This window comes from Perognathus longimembris, chromosome 5 (assembly GCF_023159225.1).
Source record: "Perognathus longimembris pacificus isolate PPM17 chromosome 5, ASM2315922v1, whole genome shotgun sequence".
In the NCBI taxonomy this organism is placed as follows: domain Eukaryota; kingdom Metazoa; phylum Chordata; class Mammalia; order Rodentia; family Heteromyidae; genus Perognathus; species Perognathus longimembris.
Window position 1 is genome coordinate 46,141,460 of NC_063165.1, and position 11,643 is coordinate 46,153,102.

General features: G+C 45.8%; 1 protein-coding gene across 1 annotated transcript; it reads left to right on the top strand.

Annotated features, from left to right (window-relative positions):
- Nucleotides 1-2,803: 2,803 nt before the first annotated feature.
- On the top strand, nt 2,804-11,361 carry Adprh (ADP-ribosylarginine hydrolase). The gene is made up of 4 exons (XM_048346700.1): nt 2,804-2,984; nt 6,291-6,631; nt 8,639-8,999; nt 9,842-11,361. Exons 2-4 carry the CDS (start codon nt 6,319-6,321, stop codon nt 10,254-10,256), a joined length of 1,089 nt encoding a protein of 362 aa, XP_048202657.1. The 5' UTR covers nt 2,804-2,984; nt 6,291-6,318; the 3' UTR covers nt 10,257-11,361.
- The last annotated feature ends 282 nt before the right edge of the window (nt 11,362-11,643 follow it).

Sequence of the window (11,643 nt, forward strand, 5' to 3'; positions counted from 1 at the left end):
CTCTTCTCACTTTCCCATTTTGTTTTCCCTAATGAAGTCAAGGAGCTGGTGATCAACAGGAGAAAGTAAGAGACAATCTGGGTGCTTTCAAATAAGATAGTGTGGCCAGAATAGGAGCTTGAATGAATCATATATGAAGAGTCCCAGACACAGCCTGTTCAGTGTAGGGTATTATTTATTGCATAGGCACTCTGAGCTATTTACCATTCCTTACACTAAGTTATCTCCACCCTCCTATTCTCCCTTCATCTTTCTTGCATTTTCTCCCTGAAAAGCAAGCTAGTTACCACTTTGTTTTTCCTTCCTTTCTTTCTCTCTCCCCTTCCGTGTGTGTGTGTGTGTGTGTGTGTGTGTGTGTGTGTGTTGGTCCTGGGGTTTGAACTTAAAACCTGTCTCTAAGCTTTTTTGCTCAAGGCTAATGCTCTGCTACTTCAGCCTCAGCTCCACTTCTGGCTGTTTGGTGATTAACTGGAGTTAAGAGCCTCATGGACTTTTCCTTCCTGGGCTCACTTTGAACCACAGTCCTTAGACCTCAGCCTCCTAAGTAGCTAAGATAACAAGTGTGAGTCACTGACACCTTGTAACCATTTATTTTTTAATCACAATATAATGTAGAAAATGATCTTTAACAAAAGGTCATGATTTTCCTGTTTCAAGAAAAGGGAAACATTTCTGTTCATAAAATTAAAGAGTAATCCCAGAGCTTGAATGGAAAAGGGAATTTCCCCTTCACTAACTTTCTAAGAAAGGGCAACCCTGAAATGTAGCTTCCACAGACACATATAGCTGCTGCTTGATTTGTACAACTACCACATCATGAAGAATGGAACTTGGCAAAGTGGTAAATCTTCCTAGTTCTTGCAGAATAGAGCTCTTCTGAATCTTGAGCTTCTTGAGTCTCTTGAGTCTTGAGTTTCTTGTGGCCACTTGGGGGAAGTTCAGTGATTCCTCCTGTGACCTCAGACAGCCTCAACTGGCTGTGAAAATCATTTGTACTTTTTAACTTACCCTACCTTAAGTTTAAGGGTTCTCTCAAAAGAGTAATTTTAGGAAGCAGGGCCAGGGACCAGGTAATAAAGGTCTGAGACCTTTGCAGAGGGCCTGGGAGGAGGAGAAACTAAATGTCTCTGGGTTGTTTTGTTTCCATTTCCCACATTTTACTGGGGATTGAACCCAGGGGATCACACAAGCAAGGCTAGTACTCCAAAACCTACTGGATCTCCACACCAGAGGCCTGGCAGCCCTAGCCTAGGGAAGCCGTCATGGCCACTGGGGAGGCCTACAAGGTTGCAGCGTGGATTTCCCCCTGCCCTCTTTCTGTTCTGCTTAGAGGACAGAAGCCACTGCTAGCTTTTCAAACTCAAATTTGTATTCACATATCTCTTTTGCACCTAGAATGTTTCCCTCCTTACCTCCTATATTTGATTACTTCCTGCTTACTAGAATTACAGTGCATAGCTAAGATTTAAACACACACACACACACACACACACACACACACACAACTGCCATTATTCTGTTTCAAGTGAAGATTTCAGCCTTTTTTGAAGGTCCGTAGACGTGTGTGTGTGTGTGTGTGTGTGTGTGTGTGACCTGGTGCTTGAACTCAGGGCCTGGGACCTATCCCTGAACTTTTTCACACAAGGCTGGTGCTCTACCACTTGAGCCACTGCTCCACTTTAGGGCTTTTTGGTGATTGGAGACAAGAGTCTTTCCTGCCTTTGCTGGCTTCCAACCATGATCTCAGATCTCAGCCTCCTGAGCAGCTAGGATTACAGGTGAGAGCCACGGGCGCAAAGCGAGTAGTTTATTTTGCTGAACTATCTCCAAGCTCTCTCCACAGAAGCCCCTCTATATCTACCTCCTGGCTGTAAGCAGTTCCACACTAGGACACCATTTGAGGAAAGGAAATCAATGCCTCCTTAGCATGTATTTCCAATTTCCTGCCACTGTGAAGAAACTACTTGTTAAAGTAAATTAGGCTTCGCCAGAAAACCATGGGAATAGCCAGGTACAAAGAACCAAAAAAAGGTTTCTTGCCAGCAAAGAGACTGGCAAGACTCACAAGAGAGAAGAAGTGGCTATTGTCTGAGGTGACCTTTATAATCTACTGAGGCTAGGAGGGGCTAAGAGGGGGGCGAGCCAGGTGTGGACAGTGGCACAGGGGCTTCATCATGGCGGCTAGGATTTATGGCTGCTGCCCAAGTAGTAGATAAGGAGTCTTGCAGCTGCCCAGACCTGAAGGTCACTCTAAGGGGATCTTGTTGCCTTATATGGTTGTAGCTGCCCCAAAGGAGTGCCATCTTAATGAAAGGGGGGTGGAGGCTGATTAGTCACTGCCCTTACTAAAAAGGAGCATGCTAAGCTATGGGAGAGGAGGCTACTGAGACAAAGTAGTAAAAATTAGTTTTCTCAAGCCTCCCAGCCACACTCAGAGGTAGGCACTACAGTTCTCCCACTTTATACGGGTGAGAGGAGGGTACATGACTCTGGCCCAGTGTTTGGACCTACATTTGGTCCCAGGAGAGCCGGGCAGGAGGACAGGGACCGACCAAGGTGTTGGGATGGGGCTTCTTTGGAGGGCAGGGGCTAGATGCTTCCCAGAGGCTGCGGAGATCAAGGAAAGGTCAGGTACTGGGGAAGGGAGTGGGCCCCCGGGGTGCCCCCCCCCCTCCGGTTCTGTCTGCTTGCCTCCGGTTGCCTCCGGCTGAATCAGCATGGCCATGGGCCTGGCAGGGCGGGACTCAACCTAGCTTCCGCATCTTGGCACGCGCGCGCGCTCCTGAGGGCTCGGACACGCGCCTGCCGCCCTGGGCGCACTCCCGCGGTCCTGAACGCGCTCCTGCTTACCTAGGAGCGCTCCCGAGGACCCGGGTGCGTCCTCCGTGGCCCCGGCCTTTGATTTCCTGACTCGGCATCCGGCAGACACCCGAGGCCTCCCTGGGGCCCCTGGCCCGCGCGCGCCCTCTTCTCCACGAGACCAGGTACCCCCATTCCCCCAGCTCCTTCCCCGCGGGCTCCTCCTGTGGAGACCTGACAGCGCCTCCTGGGCCTCCTGGGGGTGACAGCTTCCCGCTCCCCACCTTAGCCAGGATCCCGTGAAAGCCTCGTGGAACCCTCAAGGGTTCGGTCGGTGGGGGGACAGGGGCAGCGAGCGTTTTGCCGAGCTCCGCTTCCCCATGGGGACACTCCCCTCCCCCTTCTCCGATGGCCCTGGCGGGGACACACACCTCCTCCTCCGCCCTGCCCTGAAGAAGTCTGATCCAGGTCTGTGGGGAAGCAGAAGTCTGATCCAGGTTTGTGGGGAAGCGAAAGGGACTTTCGTTCTGTGAGAACGTGGCCCAGGGAAAGTTGAAAGCCGGGGCAGTATGTTTGGATGCGCCGTGGCGCAATGGAATTTCAACGGGGGAAAAGATGCGAGTCCTCTCCTTCACCTGCTGACCCACAAAAACACACACTAGGATGGAGTCTGGGAGAGTGACGGAAAGACTCTGACATAGGAGGCAGGAGGGTTGAAAGTTCGTCCTGACACTCTGGATGGTGGTTTGGGGGTTCCTCCTAAAACTAAATATAGAACTTCCTAATGACCCAGCCGTAGACCACACCTGGGCATCCTCCCAGAACATCACAAGTCAGGATATCCTAAAGGCACTCTCACATCCATGCTCATTACTGCACCCTTCACAATAGCCAAATTATGGAAACAGCCCAGTTGGTATTTATACACAATGGAATTTTACTCCTCCATTAGAGAGAATAAGGTTATGTCATGTGCAGGGAAGTGGATGGACCTAGAATAAATTATGTTAAGAGAGAGCCAAGCTCAGAGAGACAAATGGCTGATATTTTCTCTCATCTGTGGAAGCTAGATCTAAAATACACAGGAGCACGATAAGCAGGACTCTAGGCTTTCCCGCAGACAGTGAGACTAGAGGAAGACACTCTTAGGGGAGGAACTCAAAGGTGTAACACCCGTGAACATTTAAAATACTATTTATTGAAATGGAAACATAGGTTTAAAACTGTTATTGTTGGTGCTTTTGCTATTAGTTTTTTTTTGTTTGTTCTTTTTTTCTGTCTTGGGGCGGGGAAGAGGAGGTGTGGAAATAGAGGAAGTATGAACCAATGCAGGCATAGTATGCAATAGACACTATGTGGAAAATGAACTATGCAACTTGTGGGCAGGGATGGGAGAGGGTGACTGAGGGAAAGTAAAGGAAGGGGTGACATTGTCCAAAAAGAAACATACACATTTCATGACTTATGAAACACAAACCCCTCTGGGCATTATCTTTATAAAAGATAGTCCCAAGGCCTTCTAAAGCTCTGATCCTGAAAGACCTCAGCCCAAGGCAGGAGCCCAGAGAACATCTACATTCCCTTCCCCTATACTGTCCAGGTTACAGATAGGGAAATGGAGTCCAGTGTGGATGGTTTGTTTACAGCTTCATTTACAAGGAATAGAATCTGAAAATAGCTTGTTACATCCTTTGTGGCACTGGAAGCTCAGCATGATCAGAAACTGGATTGCCCAGTCCAACTTCATGGGTACTGCTTTCCCAGGTGCTTGCCATCCTGGTACCCCACCAGCAGCACAGTAGAAAATGGACTGCAGAGACCCTAGGACTTGAACTATACCTAAAGGAAATAGGGTTTAGATAAATGGAAGGGAAGAAGGGCAATTGGGTAGGGGAAAGGGTGGAGTTGAGGAGAGTCAAGGGGAGCTAGTCCTTAAAAGTGTTTGGCAACCTGTACACAAGGAGTGAGTGAATAGAGTGGTAAGACTGTGGAGGGCTTTGAAACCCAATGCCAGTGAAATAGATCACACAGAGAAACTGGCTTAGGAAGAATGCTTTTGGGAATTGCCCCTATATGGAAACCAAATTTTACTAGGGATTTAATTCATCTTGGTTCTATTAGCTGAGATGCAGTACTTCAACACTGTCCTTTAAGCCAGGCACCAGTGGCTCACACCTGTAATCCTAACTACTCAGAGCCAGGGCAGGAAAGTCCATGAGAATCTTATCTTCAATTAACCACCAAGCTGGAAGTGGAGCTTCTAGCTGGAAGTAGAACTGTGGCTCAAATGGTAAAGCATCAACCTTGAAGGAAAAAGCTAATGGGCAGCTCCAATTCAAGCCCTAGTGCCAGCACAAAAACAAAAACTTAAAACAACTTAGAAGAAAACAAGTTTTTTTAAAGTTTCTTTTATTATCATACAATAGTTGTGTACGGGGTTTTCATTGTGATATTTCCATAGACACAGTGTACCCCATCGACCTTACCTTTTCTATCAGTTTCTCTTATCTCCCCCCTCCTCCTTAAAACAATTTCACCGTTCTATTTTCATATATGCATGTCTCCATCCTCTACCTGCCCTCTTATTGAGGCAGAAAATGTTGGTGTTGTGTTGTGATACCAGGAGGGAGTGTTGGTGTTTATATAACTGAGAGGTGATCTTCCCAAACCAAATCTCACCTAAGAAGAAAAAAGTGATTAGCTTGAGTTGACATGCAGAATTGGGTTTGGTACTCATCAGAGGCAAAGATACAGTTAAAATCTGGGGCTGGATGCTGGCGGCTCACGTCTGTAATCCTAGCTACTCAGGAGGCTGAGATCTGAAGATCATGGTTCAAATTCAGCCTGGGCAAGAAAGTCCTTGAGACACTGATCTCCAATTAACCACCATAAAACTAGAAGTAAATCTGTGGCTTAGTGTGGTAGAGTGCTAGTCTTGATCAAAAAAAAAAAAAAAAAAAAAAGCTCAGGGACAGCACCCAGGACCTGAGTTCAAGCCCCAGACCAAAAAATAATATGAAATCTGGGACTTTGAAGTCAGACAGAGACATATGGAATCTGAGACCTGCCACTTGCTAGCTCTGGGATTGGTCTTTTAATACTTCTAACACTACATTATCTTCATGGTCCTCAGTTTACTTATATGTAAGGCATGTCTAATAACACGTTTCATATAACGATTAAGTGAGGTGTCTGTAATACAATGCCTTCAGTAGGGTGCTTAGTGAAGTGTAGTTGGAGCTCTTGTTTTTTTCAGATCCTTCTTTGTTTGCCAGTCATGGGGCTTGGACTCAGGGCCTGAGCACTGTCCCTGGCTTCTTTTTTGCTCAAGGCTAGCACTCTGCCACTTGAGCCACAGCGCCATTTCTGTCCTTTTCTTTATATGTGATGCTGAGGAATCGAATCCAGGGCTTCATATATACAAGGCAAGCACTCTTGCCACTAGGCCACATTCCCAGCCCTTAGATCCTTCTTTTTCCATCCTTCTTCAGGTGTCTGCATTGCCCGGTGAAGTCCAGCATGTGTGGGGGCCTGATAGAGAAGTATGTGGCGGCCATGGTGCTGAGTGCCGCTGGGGATGCCCTGGGGTACTTCAATGGCAAATGGGAATTCCTTCGGAGTGGGGAGAAGATTCACCAGCAGCTGGCCCAGATGGGTGGCCTGGAAGCCATAGATGTGGAACCATGGAGAGTCAGCGATGACACAGTCATGCACCTGGCCACAGCTGAAGCCCTCCTGGAGGCTGGAAAAGCCCCGAGCTTGGACCAGCTGTATCCTCTCCTAGCCAAGCATTACCAAGACTGCATGGGAGACATGGATGGCCGAGCACCAGGTGAGCTCAGCCTGAGGGAGGGCCAGGGCAGGTAGGTAATAAAATAGCCCTAAGGAAATCATTAATAAGATTGATGTTGATTAAAGTACCAAGGAAATAAGCCTGTGGTTGTGATGAAATAGAAACAACCTAAATATCTTCTAACTGACTTAATTATGGTGATACATTCACAGCTATATAAAATCATGCAGGTGAGTAGTTCCTGATATGGGATGGTATAGGTGTGAAGTGAACACAGCACCATTGAAAGTTTGGCTATGGATCTCTATGGTGAGAGAGGTCTGGGAGCATATATACAAAGATATATAATAATAGCCTTTCTTATTTTCCTCCTGTTTAATCATGTTTTCAATTTTCTAAAAATGAACAAATCTATTTATTTATTTATTTATTTATTTATTTATTTATTTATTTATTTTTGGGCCAGTCCTGGGCCTTGGACTCAGGGCCTGAGCACTGCCCCTGGCTTCTTCCCGCTCAAGGCTAGCACTCTGCCACTTGAGCCACAGCGCCCCTTCTGGCCGTTTTCCATATATGTGGTGCTGGGGAATCGAACCGAGAGCTTCATGTGTAGGAGGCAAGCACTCTTGCCACTAGGCCATATTCCCAGCCCACAAAATGAACAAATCTAAACAAAAGCATTTCTTTTTTTTTTCTTTTGTAGCCTAGCATTGTAGTGCATGCCTGTAATCCTAGCACTCAGGAGGCTAAGGTAGGAGGATTTTGCAAATTCCAGGCCAACCTGAGAGCCAAGCTCAGAAAAATGACATAGTTTTTCTTCGGTGTGTGTACACCCTAGTGCCTCTGTGTCCATGTTTCTTTTCTTATAAGGATACCATTTGAGTAGGATTATTCTTCACCCTGATGCCTCAGTTTAGCTTAATCATCTCTTGAGAAGTCCTATCTCCAAATTTTGTACTAGGGCTTCAACATATGAGTTTGGACTTCAACATCCGAGCACAGTTACCCCCTGAATACCTCCCCATCTTTCTCGCAAGGATTGGCCTTATAAACTAATCTCTCTTCATTTTGTTCCCCTAGTGCCTTATATCTCCTCAGTTTGTCATCTAGAATATTGCTAACTCCTTCATCTCTTGCTTTTCAGAAAAGCAGCTTAATTAGGAAGAGAAAGTGACAGCATGCTAGCTTGTCCAGCTGGGTTGTACAAGGAAGAAGGGGGCCTGAAAATTCCCCTTTCGATGTCCTCCAAGAAAAACTACATTGTTTTTTCCTCAGCCCTCTAACCTCAGACTGGCATTGGGAAAAGATAGGAGATTTTTTTTTTCTTCACCCGTGTCACAACCATGAACATGGTTGTGAGTAAACTAGCCAGTGATGGAGCAATAAAGCCCTACTTCCTACTAAGCTTCTGCCCTGGGTTGGCTCCAAGGGTAGTCATAGCTCCTCAGGACAGTAGGCCAATGGGAATACCACACTTACACCACTGTCACCCAAGGGACAGACCGCTTCTCTGACCTTCACCATAGAGTTTGTGGCTTCTTTCTGGCATTTAAGAATTCTGTTTGTCAGATTATTTTCCTGTTTGTTTCTTTTTTTGGTCCTGAGATTTGAACTCAGGATCTCACATTTGTGAATTGGCCTTCTACAACTTGTGCCACATCCTGGTCCTTTTTGCTTTAGTTTATTTTTTTCAGTTAAAGTCTTGTGCTTTTGCCTGGGCTGACCTTGGGCCATGATCCTACTATTCCCCTCCTCCCACCTTCCCATATAACTTGGATTATAAGTGTGTATCACTATGCCTAGCTTTTGTTTCTGTATTTGTTATATGAGAAAAGGACTTATTCTTTTGGCTAGCCTGGCCTCGAACTGAAATCCTCCCATTTGCACTTTCTGTACAGTTGATATTACAGGAGTAGTGCCAATACCCTGAGTCCCTGGGCTTTCCTTTTTTATCAGAGAAACCTGGAGACAGCATAGATCTTTCTTCCTGCTGGGGGCCTTGGCTTTGGTGACACTGACTGCACACTTTACCCCATCGGTCCTCAGGTGGCGCCTCCATGAATAATGCCATGCGGCTGGAGCCCCACAAGGCCAATGGCTGGAGGATTCCCTTCAACAAGCACGAGGGCGGCTGTGGGGCTGCCATGCGGGCCATGTGCATCGGCCTCAGGTTCCCCCACCACAGCCAGCTGGACAGGCTGATCCGAGTGAGCATTGAGAGTGGGCGGATGACCCACCACCACCCAACAGGATACCTGGGTGCTCTGGCTTCAGCTCTTTTTACAGCCTATGCAGTGAATGGCAAACCCCCCTGGCAGTGGGGAAAAGGACTGATGGAGGTGCTACCAGAAGCTCAAAAGTACATTGTCCAGTCAGGCTACTTTGTGGAAGAGAATCTTCAACATTGGTGAGCCTGCTCGTGTGTGCCTCTGCTGGCCCGTGGGTGAATGTGTGTGTGCATGTGCATGGAGCATGTGTGCCCAAGACTAGAGTTGATTGCCGCCATTGTGGCTGTTACCATTCAGCTCCTTTCATGCCCACCACTGAGCCTTTTTCAACAGCCATGGTGACTGTAAGTAGCCAATTAGACCCCTAATGAGTGATATAGCTGCAATGCCTCCTTGTTGTGTATTCTGGCTTCCCATAGTTGTTTTTTTTTCCCCTCCCCTCTGGCTTTTTATTTCTTTGGCCATCCTATGCTGAGATGGTTTCTTGGTTAATTCTTACTTTCCTGGAACTTGTTTTTCCATTACTATCTTGACACGAATAGCAATCTTTGCTTAGAATGCTCAAGAGATAATAGTTTTTTCCTAATAGCTAATTAATAAGCAGTAAGGCCACATCTTCCCCTTTCAGTGAGCTTACTTCACATTCTCTTTCATAGAATAAAACGACCAGAGCTTTCTGCTGAAGTTATCTATGGTTGTAATGTCCCAAAGTTCCCAAAGTTCCCAAAGTTCCCCAAAGTTTCAACCCCGGAAAAGCAGACTTTCGTTTCTTTATATCTTTTTTATCTAGCAGTGGGATCCTAGTCTTGTTTATATACATAGTCAGCAAAAATATATATATATATGTATATGGAATGCATGGCTCTTGGAGTTAAGATTGAATTTTAACATAGTTTATGCTAGTACAAGTAGTTGGTGTCATCTCAGACTGTTCGTTGTTCTCACATTTATCTGCTGGTTTTCCTTATAGCTTCTGACTTTAGTTTTTCAATTGCCCCTCTTTTATTTTTCCTTCTCCCAGGTCCTACTTTCAAGATCAATGGGAAAAATACCTGAACTTTAGAGGCATTTTGGATGGCAAGTCAGCTCCTACCTCCCACCAGCCTTTCACTGTGAAAGAGAGAGACCAGTTCTACACCTCCCTGAGTTATTCTGGCTGGGGAGGCAGCAGTGGACACGATGCTCCCATGATTGCCTATGATGCCATCCTTGCTGCTGGGGACTCATGGAAGGAGCTTGCTCACCGGGCCTTTTTTCATGGTGGAGACAGTGATTCTACAGCTGTCATTGCTGGCTGCTGGTGGGGAGTTATGCATGGTTTTCAAGGAGTGAGTCCCTCCAACTATGAGAAACTGGAGTACAGACACCGTCTGGAAGAGACAGCAAGGGCTTTGTATTCTCTGGTGTCAAAGGAAGACACTGCTATGGACCTCTAGGAAGGTGTGAGGTTCATTTCTGTTCATGTCTTCTCCTTTTCTGCTAAGTGCCTTTTCAGTTTATCCAAAATCAACAGTCTTAACCTTGTACACAGGGAGTTTGAAGATAACAAGTGTCTCGGGCACTTGGAGTTCATTTAGTCTTTCCAGACTCTGAATGGCTCCCACTTCTTGGATTGAAGAGTCTTTTGTCTTTGTTGATGGAGTCACTATCTCCCATGACAGAAATCTCAAAGCCACATATTTGAGCCTTTCTTTTCATCACCTGGTTGTTCTAAAAGTTAGTTTTCCTTCTGTTTGGTCTCCTCCTCCTCCATCCACCTCAAGAGGACTTGGAGACAGAGATTTGAGTGCAAAAAGTTTATTTGGAAGGTTAATCCAAGAAGCACCCATAGGAGAATGGGGAAGTGAGATGAGGAAGGAAGAGAATCACACAGGGTGTGGGAATGAGTGGGTTTTCACAGTGGGCATCTGAGGGGAGTAGTCTCTCTGGGTCCTCTGCCCACTTGAAGGGCTAGCAAACAGGATGTATATGCACCCACTTCTTTGTGGTTGGTTGAGAACCACTCTAAGGGATCCGAACTCCCTGGCATGTCTCAGCTTGACTTTTGTGCATGCCAAACAGGACTGTCTTCAGAGAAACAGAAATAGATGCAGAGATGCCTGCAGGGTGAGCTGTAAGGTGTACGGGAACAATGAGGGCACTCAGGGATTCGAACAGCATCTGCTGGACTGTTCTACCACCACCTCATGTATTTCAAAGATCACCTCTTTTATCTTGTTAACTGAGTATTTTTACCTTGTCTATTGAGTACTTTTCAGATGATTTTCTGCAGTCTAAGTTACACAGGTCTAGGCACAAGTCTAGGTAGATGCTGTTGTAAGCTGTTCTCAGTACTTTCTCTACCTTGGCCTTTCACACTTTAGCATTTTTGTTATTTTTTTATTTTTCTGGATATACTCTCCTTAAAACAGAACCTAACAGAACCTGTGCATACAACAGGTGCTTAAATCAGTGTTGCACTTACTAGACACTATGTTGGAAATGAACTATACAGCTTGAGGAGAGGGGAATTGGGAGGGAAAAAACTGGGATAAAATGAAGGAGGGGTAACACTATTTAAAAAGAAATGTACTCATTACCTGACTTATGTAACTAACCTCTGTACATCACCTTTACAATGGAAATTAAAAAAAATAAATGTTGCTAACTTGTTCCTGGGTGATGACTAAATTTATAGGTATAATGTTAGAGCAAGTCAATATTCAGTATGGGTGGGTTCTGTTTGATAAGTTAACATGTACTGAAAAGCATATAGCTTATATGTAATAAATAGTATTGGGGTGGATGGTACTTTTGAGCGGCATGTGATTTGTGACATAAGGT

Excerpts from the sequence above, each read along its gene's own strand:
- Adprh (XM_048346700.1), top strand. The coding sequence starts at position 6,319 with ATGTGTGGGGGCCTGATAGAGAAGTATGTGGCGGCCATGGTGCTGAGT. Across the intron at positions 6,632-8,638 it reads CATGGATGGCCGAGCACCAG|GTGGCGCCTCCATGAATAAT; the intron begins GTGAGCTCAGCC and ends ATCGGTCCTCAG. Across the intron at positions 9,000-9,841 it reads GAAGAGAATCTTCAACATTG|GTCCTACTTTCAAGATCAAT; the intron begins GTGAGCCTGCTC and ends TCCTTCTCCCAG.